The 17,312-nt window shown below is 40.5% G+C and overlaps 1 protein-coding gene across 1 annotated transcript in view; it reads left to right on the top strand.

Annotated features, from left to right (window-relative positions):
- Greb1l (growth regulation by estrogen in breast cancer-like) overlaps positions 1 to 16,472 on the top strand; it is a 130,663-nt gene extending 114,191 nt beyond the window's left edge. The window contains exons 24-32 of the mRNA XM_013014823.1: positions 753 to 976; positions 1,078 to 1,239; positions 1,347 to 1,551; positions 6,482 to 6,647; positions 7,797 to 8,024; positions 9,035 to 9,176; positions 10,861 to 11,061; positions 13,167 to 13,305; positions 13,882 to 16,472. Of these exons, the coding sequence (XP_012870277.1) occupies positions 753 to 976; positions 1,078 to 1,239; positions 1,347 to 1,551; positions 6,482 to 6,647; positions 7,797 to 8,024; positions 9,035 to 9,176; positions 10,861 to 11,061; positions 13,167 to 13,305; positions 13,882 to 14,045 (1,631 nt within the window). The 3' untranslated portion in view covers positions 14,046 to 16,472. The remainder of the gene's footprint in view (positions 1 to 752; positions 977 to 1,077; positions 1,240 to 1,346; positions 1,552 to 6,481; positions 6,648 to 7,796; positions 8,025 to 9,034; positions 9,177 to 10,860; positions 11,062 to 13,166; positions 13,306 to 13,881) is intronic.
- The last annotated feature ends 840 nt before the right edge of the window (positions 16,473 to 17,312 follow it).

The following is a 17,312-nucleotide window of genomic DNA, read 5'->3' as shown; positions in this document are numbered from 1 at the left end:
TTTGTCGGTTGTGGGGCTTGAACTCTGGGCCTGGGCGTTGTCCCTCAGCTCTTCAGCTCAAGGCTAGCGCTCTACCACTGGAGCCACAGTGCCACTTCAGGTGTTTAATTTTTTCTGGTGGTTAACTGGAGATAAGAGTTTCACAGACTTTTCTGTCCGGGCTGGCTTTGAACTGCAATCCTCAGATCCTGAGTAGCTAGGATTATAGGCGTGAGCAACCAGTGCCTTTTTATACCCTTTTAAATATCTTTTTCTTTTTAAAATTTTTTTCTTGAAAGGTTGCTCTGAAATTGGTTCATAATGCTTTACAAGATACAGAAGATTCAAGTGTTCCTGAGTATATAAATCATTGTGTCTAGAACATTTTAGAATTAAAAACCCTGTTCAAAGCCGGGCGTTGGTGACGCATCCCTGTAATCCTAGCTAAAGGAACAGTGCCCAGACCCAGAGTTCAAGCCCCATGACTGACAAAAGAGAAAGAGAGAGAGAAAGTTTGAGTTCCTGAGAGCTTGGGAGTGTCCTAGCACCTTTAAAAATAGGTTAGATTTATATTTGGCTTCAATAGATCAAATGATCTCTCCCCAAAGCCAGAGTTCTGGGCTAATGACTGCTTACTCTCCACTTTCCACTGCAGCCAGCAAAGATAGGGCCACTGAGGAATTTTAATGACGTTACTCCTACTATTTTATTCAAAAAGCATTAGCTTTCAAACTCAGTTCCTTTGATCTGACTCATGTAATGCAAAACTGTAGCTCCCCAAGGCATGGTGGGCCCTTGGGAAATGTGTGCCTACAAGGACTGTAAGAATGAGGAACAGACAGTGCCAGCAATCTGTACCTCTCCACGCTTGGAAGGACTGTGTAGGAGCCAGATGCTTGGTTCCCACCTAGTTCCCAGTGGCAGCTGCTCAACTCGAATTGATTGCATTCCAAATCATTTGCATGTTGCTGCTGGTAACCAGAGGTCTGACGACCAGGTTGTTCTTTTAAACTCACATCAGTTTGCCTCCCAATAACAGCCAAAACAAGTAGTCTAGAAATCATGTGCTTACACCCCCTTTCTTTTTTGCAAACTTAGATGTCTGACTCCACCCTTCATGCGTTCACATTTTCTTCCTCTATGCTGGGAGAAGAAGTTCAGCTCTATTTCATCATTCCCAAGTCCAAAGAGAGTCATTTTGTCTTCAGCAAGCAGGGCAAACACCTGGAGAGCATGAGGCTGCCTCTGGTTTCAGACAAGGTGGGTGACGTGTCTGGATGGAAGGGCTACCAGGCATCAGTTTATCCAAACTGCTCAGATCTAAAGGTTTTATTTTCCTTCTTGGGTCTCTGTTTTCCTTTCAGCAGAATTTGAATGCAGTCAAGAGCCCTATTTTCACTCCTTCCAGTGGTCGCCACGAGCATGGACTCCTAAATCTTTTCCACGCCATGGAGGGCACCAGCCACCTCCACCTTCTGGTAGTCAAAGAGTATGAGATGCCACTGTACCGCAAGTACTGGCCTAACCACATCATGCTGGTGCTTCCCGGCATGTTCAATAACGCAGGCGTGGGTAAGGGGCTTCCCTGGGGTGAGGGGAAGGGCTGTTCCATTCCTGGGATGAAATTCCTCATGGTGGCGTCTAGAAATTGTCCTGTCCTCCTGACCAGAATTTGATTCCTTGATTCCCCACCCCCACCCCCACTTTCTGAAATTTTGCACATTTGTGAACTTCCGAAACCTAGTAACTAAGGAAGTTACTGGTCTATTGAGTGTTCTGGAAGAGTTTAGGCTGCATCTCAGGGTAGACTGCAAATATTCTTGGGCAGAGAGGAGAGAAGGTAGTGCTGTACCTGTCTGGAGTGTCCCTCATTTCTAGGAGCTCATGGCAACTTCTAGGGGGCTTCTGCCAATCAGAACACTGCAAGCATCATTACTACCACGCCATAGTGAACATGCCTGGTGGAGCCTTTCTTGCTTTTTCCTCAGGATGTTAAAGAGCACTAGGGAACAGGGGTTTTTGAGTGTTTCTAACAGCTGTGGGTGACATAGGCTACAGACAAGAAACCTCTAACAGAAACCAGTGTTTCATCCTGAGTACATCTTGCTCCATAGTTTTGAAGTTTTCCAGTTAACTTCAGTGTCTGAGCTCACTGTTCATTGCATTGTGATTTGTATCTCCCTAATGATTAGTAATGTTGAGCATTTTTTTCATGTGCTTTTAAGCTATTTGTACTTCTTCTTTAGAAAACTGCCTTGCAGAGTCCTTTGGCCACTTTTCCCACTAGATTACTGCTGTTAAATTAGAGGTCTTTTTATTTCTTAGTTTGCACTAGTTCTACAGGGGAAGGACTCATTATTACCTTTCCACATACTGATTGGCATACACTGTAAATCTTATAAACTCCATCACTCTCTGATCCCCTTTCCAAAACAATTTCAACAGGTTTCATCATTCGTTTTTATGGTTGCAAATAATATATTTTGCAATATACAACCTCCTTCGGCCTGTTAGCCCAACTCAACCCTATTGATCAAAAACTTTCCACAGACTGAATAGTTTTCAGATTTTTCATTTCATTATATTCTACATTTCTTTCATTGATTTTATGTTCATATAATCTAGCAGTGTATTACAAAATTACTCACCTCTTTTTCCATTCCTAAGTAGTCCCTTAGGTTTGATTCATATTGTTTAACATGTTTATAAATGTGCAGACCAATAAGAGTGTTCATTTTTCTAAGAATTCTCATCAGCATGTTTGTTTACTTGATGACTACCAATCTGACTGGAGTAAAAATGAATGTATGGTTTTGATTTTGCACAGTCTTGATGACTAAGGAACATTTGTTAAATTGCTGAACATTTCTTCATGAATCACAGCCATTTGTTTTGCTTCTTGTGAGAAATATGATTGGATTTATTTATTGATTGGATTGTCGTCTTGCTGTTTTTTTATTTATTTTGGATATTAATCCTTTATCTGATGAATAGCTAGCAAAGATTTCTTTTCCTCCATTCCATTTTCAGACCTGCTCTTGTGTCAGTACCAAACTGTATGCTGCTATAGCGCAGTAGTATAACAAATTCTGACATTTCCTCAAGTAGTATTTGTTTTACTTAGAACTGCTTTTATTCAAGGTCTTGTGTGCCTGTGTATTAACTTTTGGGTTGATTTCTGTAATTCTGTATGGAATCACATTGGGATGTTGATGGGTATTCCACTGAATTTGTAAATATCTCTTGATACTATGGCCATTTTCACAATATTAACTCTGCCACTCTATGAGCATGAAATGTCACCTTCTGATGCCTTCAGTTTCTTTGGGGTTTTATAGTTTTCAGGGCAGAGGTCTTTTACTTTCTTGGTTAATACCTAGGTATTTTGAGACCTGTGAATGTTTTTCTTGATTTCATTCTCAGCCTGTTGATGCTGTATAGAAAAGCTGATTTTTGAATATTGCTTTTGTATCCTGCTACCTTTCCAAAGGTATTATCAGTTCTAGAAATTTTAATTTAAATCCTCTCAATTTAGTTTTGATATGCCACTATACTATATCTAAAACGTACCCATTCCTCCTAGATTTTCCAGCTCATTTGCGCATAGCCTTTTAAGTATTCCCTCATGATCCTTTCTTTGGTATTTGTTGTGACTGTCTCTTCACTAATTTTTATTGATTCTCTTCTTTTGGTCAAATTAGCTAGAGGCTTATCAATCTTATTTTTCAAAGAACCAGCTTTGTTTCATTGTGTGGACCTACAGTTTCTATTTCACTATTTTCTGCCCTAATCTTTCATTTCTCTCTGCCTATTAGTTATGGATTTGGTTTGTTCCTGTTTTTAGTATGTTCAAGTTGCGTCTTAGCACTATTTTTTAAATGTAAGCACTCATAGCTATGAATTTTCATCTCACCACAGCCTATGCTGTTGCACCAAAAATTCTGCTAGGCTGTGTTTTCCTTTGCATTGAATGGGAACTTCTTAATTTCTCCCTTTATTTCTTCAATGAACCACATATCATTCAACATGTTATTCTGTCTCTGTCTGAATATTTCTGTAGTATATTTTCCTGTTTTTATTAATTCCATTATGTTCAGATAGAATATAAGGAATTGTTTTCTTGTATTTGCTCAGCCTTATTGTATGTTTCTCTTTTGGAGAAAGTTCCTTGGCTGCTGGCTCAGAAGAATGTATATTGTGTACCAACTGGGTGAAATACTCTACAGATAAGTCCATTTGGTTTATGGTGTCATTTACTTTCTAAGGTTTCTTGGTTTTTTTTAGCTTGATCTTTCGGTAGGAGTGGAGTATTAAAGTCTCACACTATTATTGTGTTGGAGTCTATAATGGCAACCATAACTTTCTCTTTATAGATCACTCCTTTTATTAATATTAAGCAATTTTTGTCTCTTCTGATTTTTAGCTTGCAGTCTATTTTTTTATCAGCTATAGTATTACAAATATGCACCACAATACTCTGTGAGTGAATGTTTTCTGAGATGTGTCTCATTTTAAAATTGGATTTTCCTGGCTTCTGGCATTCAGCTTAAGTTTTGTTGCATACATACCTATTCTAGACAATCCTCTGTTGGTCCAATAGTTTGGAAATACTTTGTCTGATTCTTTAGGCTCTCTCTTAACTAGGTTGTTTCTCTTTTGTTGTGCAAGAGCTTCCCATTTGTCTTTTTATTTCTTGGCCTATATCTTCTTCCTGGTCCTACTATCTAAAATAAACAAACAAAAAAATCATTGCCTATAAGTTGTTCTCTTTCAAGAAAAGACTGTTAAGATTGTTCCTATTTTTGCAAAAAGTTATTGGGATTTTGATAGGGATCCCTAACAACAAAAAGCCTTCCAAACTATAATCATGTATTGTCTTTCATGTATTGGTGTCTTTATCTTCCTTCAGCACCATTCTATACTTTTCACTATACAAATGCTTCCCTCCTCCTCAGCGGTTATTCCTTTTGATGTTATACTGTAATTGAAAGTTTTTAATTTCATTTTTTAGATTAACCATTACATGCCTAGAAATGAAGCTGGTGACATTTTTATCTGTGGCATTGCTGAGTCTATTTATTAGTTCCAACGGAGTTCCAGATTTTAGAATTTTCTTCATATATGTTGTCAGGGAACTGAGAAAATCTCCTTTTCCAATTTGGATGACTTTCATTTCTTTCTCTTGCCTAAATTTTCTGGCTAGGACTTCCAGTACTGTTAAATAGAAGTGATGAAAGCAAGCATCTTGTCTTGGCCCTGATCTTAGAGGAGACACTTTTCACCACTATGATGATGTTAGCTGTGAACCTTTGATATGTGACCCTTATTATGTTGAGAAAGTAAACTATTACACACATACTCTTGAAAGGTAGGTTTTCCTCAGCATTACCCTCAATCTAATGAAAATGTTTTGGGTTCCTCCACAGATTGAATAGTTTTCAGATTTTTTCATTTCATTATACTCTATGTTTTGTTTCATTTTAGACTAGCCCACTCATACCTTTTGGCTAATTCCTGATAGCTTATTTTACACAGATACTCCCTAAGTACACACCATGTGTTAGGGACCATACAATTCTGTGAAGACATTCATCATCTTCTTACAGGAGAAAAAGCCAAGGCTCAGTAGAGTAAATCTGTTTGGGGTCACAAGGCTAGAAATTGGTGGAATCAGGATCCACACAGGAAGCTTGTCTCCCATCTATTGGCTTACTATATTATTTTTTGAAAAAAAAAAAAAGCACATCTAGGGAAAGAAGGCCATATTGCTAAATCATCTTCAGAGAAGATGCTAGCTTCCAGAAGGTATCTAAAGCAGCGAGCACATGAGTAGAAGCAGCATTCCCACTCACTGTAGACTGTAGCCCTGGCTACTCCCTGGTGTGGGACACGTGTGGCTGCTTCTAGCACAGAGCTGCTCATTATGCTTTACAGAACATTTATCACATTCCTTTTGCGGTATCCTTTGTTAAGGAAACTAGGTTCTTTTTAGAATACGTTTGGATCATAAAAGATGTTTCTAGTTCATGAGACCTACTCAGGTAAGCCTCTAGCAATGGGTTCCAGGAATCTTTACTGTATTTTTTGTAGGTCACAGGGCTTGAGCTCAGGGACTGGGCACTGTCTCTGAGCTTTTGTACTCAAGGTTAATGCTCTACTGCTTTAAGCCACAGCGCCACTTCTGTTTTTCTGGTAAATTGGAGTTAGAATCTCCAGACTTTCCTGCCTGGGATAGCTTTGAACCAAGATCCTCAGATCTGTCTCCTGAGTAACTAAGATTACAGGTGTGAGCCACCAGCACCTGGCCAAGGAACCTTTGTTTTAAACTGACTTCCCCAGTAACTCTTTTATCTGCTGGTCCAGAGACCCACAGCTCAACACTTGGCTCCTGCCTGCATGGTGCCCATGGAATCAGGAAGCCCATGGAGGGAATATGAACTGTTGGAGGGCACTGGCCAAGCCTGAGGGAAGGATATGGAGCTGTGGTTGTGCTGCCTTCCAGGTGCTGCTAGGTTCCTCATTAAGGAGCTGTCATATCACAACCTAGAACTGGAGAGAAACCGCTTGGAGGAGCTGGGAGTCAAACGCCAGTGTGTCTGGCCTTTCATCGTTGTGATGGATGACTCCTGTGTTCTGTGGAACATTCACAGTGTTCAGGAGCAAACCAGGTAGTGATACTTCTGAGCAATTCTGGAATATACACATTGCTAGAGGGGATGGTTGGATGGTTTTCTTGGCATCAGTTATTTGGAAGTAAAAGAAAGGGATACAGCATTCCACAGAAAGATCAACCATGAGACCACCTTCACCAGCACATTCTGCAATGATTGAGGGATTTTTTTTTCCTTCCTGTTGTGGGTCTTGAACGCGGGGCCTGGGCGCTGTCCCTCAGCTCTTCAGCTCAAGGCGAGTGCTCTGCCACTTGAGCCACAGCGCCACTTCTAGTTTTCTGGTAGTTTATTGGAGATTAAGAGTCTCATAGACTTTCCTGCCCAGGCTGGCTTTGAACTGTGACCCTCAGATCTCAGCCTCTTGAGTAGCCAGGATTATAGGCATTAACCACCGGTGCCCCGCTCTAGGGTTTTTTTAAAATTTAGGTATCTGGTGTGCCATGAAACCCTGGACCATTTTTGCATTATGGTGTTCATTAACTATCTGTTGACACTATGAGGCTCTGACATCTGAATCAGGAGACTGGTTTGTGGAATTAGTTCTGCTTTTAAACTGGAAGTTATTTTACCATGATCCAAGTCCTGCACTATGAAATTATGGCTGGGACAAAAGCAGTGGTGGTTCTTCTGAAGCAGTGGGACCCTGGGAGATGAGAATATTTAGGTATGTCACATGGTTTAGGGGTAGTCAAAGGCCCTAAAAAGATCAAGAAATACCACATTGCAAAGCCCTACACCATAGTAGGACCAAAACACTGTGCCACTAAAACACTAGCCACCCCATTCCTGCTCTGTTCAAACATAATTTTCTAGCTTTGTTTCACTGATGACTTGAATCTAGTGGAGTTTTCACATATCCTTTTATATATAACTACCAGAACTGGCACTTTTGTGCTTGACTTCTGGTTACCTCTTTGGTCATCCCTGTTTAAGGCAGAGAAAAGAAAAAATCCAGTGGACAAGGTGATAAACCCCAGCCCCAAAAGGCAGCACGAACACTGGGCACTACATGCTACTCTGTTTCAGACTAAGACAAAGTAAATCAGTGGATCCCATATTTTGCAGTATTCCTGGGATAGCCTTGGTCCTTCATAATGATCTTGTTTGGTAATATTTAACATTTAATATAAACTGTATATTTTATAGCCAGCCAGTGGAAGCAGGAGTTTCAAGTAAGAATGTGTCCTTGAAGAGTGTCTTGCAGCATATTGAAGCCACACCAAAGATCATCCACTACGCAATCCTGGGAATACAAAAATGGAGCAGCAAGCTGACTTCTCAAAGCCTAAAGACCCCGTTCTCTAGGTGCCATGTGCATGACTTCATTCTCCTCAACATAGACTTGACTCAGAATGTGCAGTATGACTTTAACAGGTAAGTCAAGCCTTGTATATAAGCCATCCTGGACTCAGTACAGACCTATCTATAGCCTCGACAGTGTTTTTATTTCCTGGGTCTCTGATTCTTTGGAGTTATCAGAGATAGCCAGAGATTAGAAGCACAAAGGTTCCCAGTTCTGTTAATTATGTATACTAACGGAAGATGTGAAAACTGGTTTCAAGTTCACAGTGTAGGCCCCTTCCCTCACCTTTCCAACTAGACAGGGTCTCACAAGGTAACCTCAGGCTAGCTTGAACTTGTGACCTTCTGGTATCAGCCTCCATAATATTAAGACTACAGGTGTGAACCACCATGCCAGGCACTTCCTAGACCCTTAGTAGTAGATGTGATAAGATGCAAAGCACATTTTGGCTATTGTATTCAACAAGATCTAAAATAGACACAAAAACTGCTCAATCAGTGTGTGGACCCCAAAACATACATAGCAAACCCCCTAATCACCCTCAAGAATGTTCCACCAATGTTAAGACCCAGATGTCTGGATTTTAGGGGAAAAGCAGAAGAGAGAGATGGGCAGCATGGGTATGACGTTAACTCCTAAATAAACTATGTCCACATTCCTGGTAAACCTGAGTCAAGAAATGTTAGAGATCATAAAGTCACTTTTGTGTCAGTCCCAACCTGTGGCTCTTACAATAGCTGCTCCTTCCACTTCCATGTTTTAACATCTCCCAGAAAATTCTGTCCTGTAGTAGCCCCAATTTAAAACTGTAGCATCTTGCACTCTTATCAGAATATAAGAATGTACAGTTCTATTTCTGCACAGGAATGTCTTAACTCAGTGGTTTGAGACCAGGCTCACCCCACCTTCTCCTCCTTTAGTGGCTGTGATGCCCAAGTTAGGGGTTTTTCCAGGTGAGTGTCAAGGGCTGGCTCCATGAGGAGGTCGCTTCTTTTAGACTCACATAGGCCCCATGTTTTTCTATGCATGGTTGAGAAATGAACAGCAGTCGAAGAAACCTATCATTGTGATTATGGTTTAGGTATTTCTGTGAAGATGTTGACTTTAACCTGAGAACAAACAGTAGTGGTTTGCTCATCTGCCGCTTTAATAACTTCAGTCTCATGAAGAAACACATTCAGGTTGGAGGACAAAGGGACTTTATCATTAAACCAAAGATCATGGTAAGTTTTATCAGCTTGATTGTGCTTTTGAAAATAAGTATAACTTCATGTGAATATGTTATTAGATACTACATTAAGGACTATTTGATTAGAAAGTAACCTAAAGGAGTTAATGAAAACTGTGCAGTTTCATTTCTGTCACTCAGAACTCACCGACAGCCAAAACACAGGTTTTGACAATTCAACCATTTGTTTAGACTTCTAGTTCCAAGATGGCAGACTTTACATTATGATATTACTCATATGATATACATGAGATAAATGACAAAATCAACATATTAAAAGGTGTTCATTTAGCTCAGAAGCGCTTTTAGCATCGTATCTAAAGGCCCCTAGTTCAATACCACTGCTCCTCTGCTTGCTTAGTCCTTTTGTCAGATTTTTTAAAAGATAGTACCGTATAAAAACCTATAAAGCTGTACATCAGTGGCTCATGCCTGTAATTCTAGCTGTACTTGGGAGGTTGAGATCTAAGGCTCATGGTTCAAAGCCAGCCTGGGCAGGAAAGTTCATGAGACTCTTATCTCCAATTAACCACCAAAAAACCACGAAGAGATGTGGCTCAAATGGAAGAGGGCCAGCCTTAAACAAAAAGGCTAAGGGATAGTGTCCAGGCCCTGAATTCAAGCCCTAGTCTGGCACAACATGAAATAGCACCCCCTGCAACTCATGAAGAGTGACTTCCACATCCAAGGGAGTACTGATAGATCACTTACAGTAGATAGACTATTTTCTGGAGCTTAGAAATTTTCTCCTGAAATTCCTGCTTTTTAAAAAGTTATTTGAATGGGATGAGATTAACAGCAGCTAGAGTAAGACTTTCTATTGACCTCACAATGCAATGTTTAAAAAAAAAAATGGGGGGCTGGGAAGGTGGCTCAGTGGTAGAGCGCTTGCCATGCATGCCTGAGGCCCTGGGTTTGATTCCTCAGCAACACATAAGCAAAAAGAAGAAAGCCGGAAGTGGTGTTATGGCTCAAGTGGTAGAGCATTAGCCTTGAGCTGAAGAGCTGAGGGACAGCGCCCAGGCCCAGAGTTCAGGCCCCACGACAGGACCCAAAATAAATAAATAAATAATAGGCTGGGAATGTGGCTCAGTGGTAGAGTGCTTGCCTAGCATGCATGAAGCCCTGGGTTCGATTCATCAGTACCACATAAACAGGAAAAGCCAGAAGTGGTGTGGTGGCTCAAGTGATAGAGTGCTAGCCTTAAGCACAGAGAGGCTCAAGATACAGGCCCTCAGTTCAAGCTTCAGGACTGGCTAAAAAAAAGAGCCTACTTTCTCTTCATGCCTTTGCTGAAACATAGGTCAAATATTACTGTAGTTTACTCCTAAAGGGGCTTAGGGTAGGGTATCGGGACCCAAAATGACCAACATTTGACTATAGCATGTCACTATGCTATTGCGAATGCAGTAGAGTCCCCTTTAGCTGCAACTTTAGTTCAGTCATGGCCTAAAAATATGAGTTTCTTGACACCTAGGAGACCATATTCACATAATTGTACAGTACCCTGCTGTAATTTTATCTTACTGTGCCTAATTTACTTAAACCGTGTGTATAGAACAGTAATTTCAAGTATCAACTGTAGATCTCAGAACATAGTCCTCTTAGATAAAACTACTATATGTGAAGATTTTCAGGATGCAACTGTTATTCTTGGACATTTCCTCTTTTGATTTCAGGTGTCAGAGAGCTTAGCTCCCATCTTGCCCCTTCAGTACATCTGTGCTCCTGACAGTGAACACACACTGCTAGCAGCTCCAGCACAATTTCTCCTGGAGAAGTTCCTTCAGCATGCTTCATATAAACTCTTCCCCAAAGCCATCCATAACTTCAAGAGTCCTGTGCTGGCCATTGACTGCTACCTGAACATTGGACAAGAGGTAAAGATGGGAATGGTTACTCTTATGCTTCCCCATATTCTTCCACTTCCCACTTTAGTTTGATTTAGAAACTTAACTGGTGATAAAAGGAAGCCAGTGTCATACAAGGCAAAAGGTCACTGAACAAAAGCTGATGGCAACACTGATTTCACCTCTACAGAAAGAGCCAGCAAGCACTTACACCTTGTCTCAGATAAGTGTCTGAGAAGCCCACGCCAATGACCTTAGGCAGAAGCTGCTGTTTCCACTATTCTACTGTTCAGACAATGTGAATTTTCCCCATAAGGCTGAGTTCTATCCCTGTGCTGGTGGCTCACACCTGTAGTCCTAATTGAAGGCTGAGACCACAAAGACTGCAGTTCAAGGCCACTGTGGGCACACACAGGGAGCCCTCTCCTCTTTGTCAGTTGTGGGGCTTGAACTCAGGGCCTGGGCGCTGTCCCTCAGCCTCTCTGTGCTCAAGGCTAGTGCTCTAGCACTTGAGCCACAATATCACTTCTGCCTTCTTTCTTCTCAACCAACAGTTATACCCAGTGGTGCACACATGTCACCCCAGCTGGGAGAATCAAAGTTCTAAGCCACCCAGAGAGAAAAGTTGGCTAGACTTTACCTTGATGAAAAGAAAATAGGTGTGGTGCCAGAAGCTCACCATCCAGCTACGTCAGGACACCTAAAATAGGCTTATTACTGTGTAGGCTCAAGCATGGCAAAGTGCCCGCTAAGCAAGTACAAGCCCTAAATTCAGACCTCAATATCACACCAAAAAAAGAAAAAAATTTTTTAAAAGACACAGTGTTTTTAATACCTATGACTTTTAGTACCTACAATTTTTAGCTCAATGACTGCTGAATAAATAGCTACCAGGGGAAACCTTTATAGCTGTCACATCCATCTCCTCATCCCCTCCCCCACCCACTGCCCCAGTGGACTTTACCAGTTTTAGTTCAGTTGCAACTCCAAGGCTTGGAGGTGCATGTTTTCGTGGGTTTATTTTTAGAGTTTCATTCCATCATTTTCTGTGACATATGCTATTTTAATGGATTTTTTTAATTAAAAAAGGTAGACAAATCACCTACAAGGAACAAAACATTGTGCTATCTATCTATCTATCTATCTATCTATCTATCTACACACACACACACACACACACACACACACACACGTTTTCCCCAGAGATTTTTCTTTGCATGCACTGACACATATCTATGCACAAACTAGTCTAACACTTGAGTCTCCAAATTTAACAGTAACATTTTACATTCCCATCGTATGTTCCAATAATCTACACTCTAGGCCATTCACTACAGATTTTTAGAGGTAGAAGGAACACTTAAAGCCACTTCATGATCAGGCATGGTGGTGCACATCTACAGTCCCAGCACACAGAAGGCAAAAGGACAACTGAAGAGTTTGAGGCAAGCCGGGTGCTGGTTGCTCACGCCTATAATCCTGGCTACTCAGGAGGCTGAGATCTGAGGATCGTGGTTCAAAGCCAGCCTGGGCAGGAAAGTCTGTGAGACTCTTATCTCCAATAAACCACTAGAAAACCGGAAGTGGCACTGTGGCTCAAGTGGTAGAGCACTCGCCTTGAGCTGAAGAGCTGAGGGACAGAGCCCAGGCCCAGAGTTCAAACCCCACAACCAAAAAAAAAAAAAAAAAACCCTAAAAATAAAATAGAACCAAAAAAAAAAATCTGATGTAACAATACCCTTTAATAGTTATCTATGAAAGAAACACCAATTCCATTCCTCAGAGTCAAAAGCTCTCGATATTGGACAACACAGTCACTCTATTAACATCTATTTAACATTTACTATTATATGCTCATCAATAAGGTTTCCTAAATACATTTAAGCTTTCCTAAATACCTTTTTGTGGTTTTTTTAAGTGTACACTCTTAAGTGAGGAGCTCCCTTTGTTAATATCATAAATCCTTTATGAAAAATGTCATACTAAAGGGAGGTATAAACTTGAATAACCAATCCATTTCACGCTAAAGAAGACTTGGCTGCTTTACCTTACAGCATAAATACAGAGAAAGATACTGATTAATGTGCAGATTGCTTTCTGCCTTTTTTATACCTATTTCTGCTTGATGCTTTCAGGTGGCCATATGCTACATCAGCTCCAGACCCCACTCCAGCAATGTCAATTGTGAAGGGGTATTTTTCAGTGGACTCCTTTTGTACCTCTGTGACTCTTTTGTAGGTGCTGATCTTCTTAAGAAATTTAAGTTCCTAAAAGGTAAATTTAGTATCTGGATTGTGTATATGAATGGTTCTCAATAGAAAAATCAGAGTTGTACCAGGTATTATCCTGACAGAAGGATCCTTGAGGTCAGTTCAAGGAGGAGGGGGGGAGAGGAGGAGAGGGACAGGGAGGGAGGGAGGGAGAGAGGGAGGGAGGGAATGTATGTGTATAGTACTGCTAAGGCAGTGGGTTCTCATCTGGAGATGGGGAGTGTTCTGCCTCCTAGAACAGATGTGGTAAAAGCTAGCATATAGTAGACAGTGGTTCACAGAGTAACTCCCCCTGCCAACTATACAACCAGCCATTACCCAGTTTGAGAAACTGTTCTAGAGGAACACCTAACTTTAGTTTCAGCACTGGTTCTGTATGACATGAGGGAGCTATTGAGATCCCTCACTTTCTCCGTACTCTTAAAATCTTGTAAACCTATGAGATAAATTAAAATGCCCATTTCTAACAAGTTATTTACCTACTGTATGTTGGTTCTCAGAAGTGTTTAGGAATATATTGGGAGTTTTTGGGTCATTTAATCCCTGATCCTAAGCCCCATTTTTGCCTCGATTTCTGAAGGTGCTACCCTGTGTGTCATCTGCCAAGACCGAAGCTCCTTACGCCAAACCATTGTCCGCTTAGAGCTAGAGGACGAGTGGCAGTTCCGTCTCCGGGATGAGTTTCAAACTGCTAACAGCAGTGATGACAAGCCTCTTTACTTTCTAACTGGACGCCACGTATGAATGTTTGAAGAGACCAAAAATAACAAAGGGATGCCTAGGTGGGATGGGAGTGAAACAATTACTGGGGATTTCTTTTCTTCAAAGTACAATCACTGTGGAGCAAAGTGCAACATACTTGTCTATTCTCCAAAGAACTCCTCAGATCTGTCTTTGGGATCATTCTTCAGTTCCAATTACGGGACCTTAAGTTCAGGTGAACTGCATAGTAGGTAGTTATGCAATTACTTAGGATGGGAGCCCAAGGAGGATAGACTTTGGAGAACAAACAGTTTGCATGATTTTGTTTCTACTATATTATGTTAAAGGAAAAGCTGTCAGCATTAGGTAGCTTGAATGTTGTTAAATGAGACTCACACTATTGGTGTGGAACTAACTGAAGACAAACGTTAAGAGGCCTGACCCTCAGTTTCTCTTCAGATCTGTACTTTGGTACAGTATTTCTCAGGGGTATGAAATGATAAAATGTAGAAGATATTTGTATTTAAAAAAACTAGTAGTTTTGTCTTTCTCTGTGCAGTGTTAGTTTAAGATTTATAATCTTATATGTATTGAAACTTTTGGCAAAATTTCCACAGGAGTTAAAAGTTTACTATTTAAACCGAACAAACAAATCAGTAAATGCAGGGCAGGCATTGTGCGCATTTATGAAGCTTCTCAGCTTAGTCCCTATGGATTTCCCATTCTTTAAAAATGTCTCCAGTCTTTAAGCACATCATGTCTATATGGCACAGTGATTATTCTTGTGCAAATAATGGAGTACGTAGTTGAGCCAATTAAGCCACACTTGCAGTAAACCTGCACCTACCCTGTTTGGGTTGAAAGAAAGCAGTGGCCATCAGTAGTGTCAGGCTGGGATTCTGTTATGGAGTCAAATCAGCTCATTTCTTTCAGGAACTCAAACAAAATTTCCTCTAAAAGACACACTGAATATAAGCTGCCTTACAGTGAGAACATGGAGACTGCTGAAGCAGTCATAGAAAGAGAAGGAACTGTTTTTCTTAGTTCTCCCAGCCACTTTTTTTTGCGAGGAATGAGGAAGATTCTATGAAGTCTTTTTGACTCACTAAAATCTATAGGTGGTGTTTTACTAACATCAATAGGAGGCATAAGTTTCTATGGATTTCTCACCAAATAATAAAAAACAGGGTTTCAGAAAGTATTTTACAAGTCTATTGGAAGTTTACACTGAGATTACAAGTTCATCACTTATTTTCAGATTATTCTCATTAGTCCACATGTGTATCACTTTATCCCCACTTAAAATGGTCACTTTTACTTGAATCTATTTTAGGCCCCAGAGGGCCTATCTAAGCCTGCATTTACTTAGAACAAATAGTGTTAACCTATCAGCTTTATTGTCTTGTGATAACACGGAGTTTACAGCTAGTGAAATGATGAAATGTATTAGACTGAAACTGGTTTGCAAATCTCTTGGTTTTAATATAGCTACTTGTAATGCTTTAAGTGTATCTTGAAATGAACAATTCCTTTTAACCCCATTTTTAAACTGTCCTTCAAAGAAGACCTGCCTTATGTATGATTTAAAAAATATTGCTTTAGTACAAACTTTTGGCAAAGAGGTATGTTCTGACGCAATTTTTTTTAGAATGAATGTACTTCACTTCCTCCTGTCTGGTTAAAAGGGCCTGGTGCAGATGATATGTCAAGAAACCCACTGTCTGTGCAATATTTCAATAACACTACATAGGGCAAATAAAATACTTGAAATAATTCTAAAACAATTTTTGTACCTGGGGAAGATGGCTTTATGACTGAAAATCTAAAGAACATTTTTAAAGCTAGATGAAAGTACTCAAATGATTATGGCTTGTAAATACTTCTCAATTCAACAGTGTAGAAGAAAAATACCGGAATAAAGCCAAAGACTATCATCCAACAATGAAGAAATTTCAACTGATCTGCCTGCCTTCCCTGCCTCCCCTCCCTGCCTGTTTTACTAAGTCTGGATCTTTTAAAAATATCTTCTCAGTATAATTCCTTCAGGAATGTCCTCTTAAGGATGAAATTGCACAAGTTCAGGACACCATGACTTCTTAATGCTTGTCTTGGGAGTGTTCAGTTTTATGCTTTTTCCTTAAGATGCTGAGGTAAGGCAAATGGATTCACTCAGCCACACAAACTTACCTTCAGGCCTGCTGGACCTCGGCATCTATGACAGCTCACACAGGTTAATACTGAATGTAAACTAAAAATTGCAAGGATCATTGTAGTCAATCAGTTTGGGCTGTAATTTATGCAACGGCTTCTTATGACTTAGAAAAGGGGCACCTTGTTCCTTTACTACTGTAAAATTTTCTTAACCAAAATTTGGTGAATTTCACCAGTCTACCTCACATTTTGTTTTTATTCTATAAGTTGTGTCTACAGTATGTTTTATCCTTTCATTTAATTTGGTGAATGTATTAAAATTCTCTCCCATTCCCCACCCCCAAGTTTGTTTTCTTTAAGCTTATTTTATGTAAGAAAAATGAGCTCCCTGACTCTACCAATGTCCAAAACAGGATGGAAGTCTCCATATCATAGGTGGTTGCAAAATCCTCTACTTCAGCAAAACTAACTGCCAAGGAAAAAGATTTGTTGAATGACATGTTAAATAGCTACAGACTCAAATGTACATTTCCATGAAACTACAGCTCACAGACCTAGAAATGAGGCACTGTGAATGTTTTTTTTTTTTTGGGGGGGGGGGGAGGTCCGGTCATGGGGCCTGAACTCTGGGCCTGGGCGCTGTCCCTCAGCTCTTCAGCTCAAGGCTAGTGCTCTACCACTTGAGCCACAGCGCTCACTTCTGGCTTTTTTTTTTTTTTGCTTATGTGGTGCTGAGGAATCGAACCCAGGGCCTCAGGCATGCAAGGCAAGCGCTCTACCACTGAGCCACCTTCCCAGCCCTGTGAATGTTTGTTAGTACATCTCCAACCTTTTACTTTACACAAGGCAACTTTTCCTGACTTTAGAATCCTCAGGAACAGAACTTTGGATTACTAAAACTATGTAAATATGATGCAAGGTGCTATTTAATCTTATCCCACTTAATTTAAGAAAATGGCCATGCACCAGTGGCTAATGCCTATATTCCTACCTATATAGACTCCTCAAGCCAGCCTGGGCAAAGAAAGGTTACAGAACTTCAAGATGCTTTGGTGTTGCATACCTGTTATCTCACATACAACAGGAAGCATACAATGCTAGCTTATGCCTGCTTAGCTACTCAGGAGGCTAAGACCTAGAGGCTTATGATTCAAAGCT

This window comes from Dipodomys ordii, unplaced genomic scaffold, assembly GCF_000151885.1.
Source record: "Dipodomys ordii isolate 6190 unplaced genomic scaffold, Dord_2.0 Scaffold25, whole genome shotgun sequence".
Classification (NCBI taxonomy): domain Eukaryota; kingdom Metazoa; phylum Chordata; class Mammalia; order Rodentia; family Heteromyidae; genus Dipodomys; species Dipodomys ordii.
This window is presented reverse-complemented; position numbering and strand designations above follow the sequence as displayed.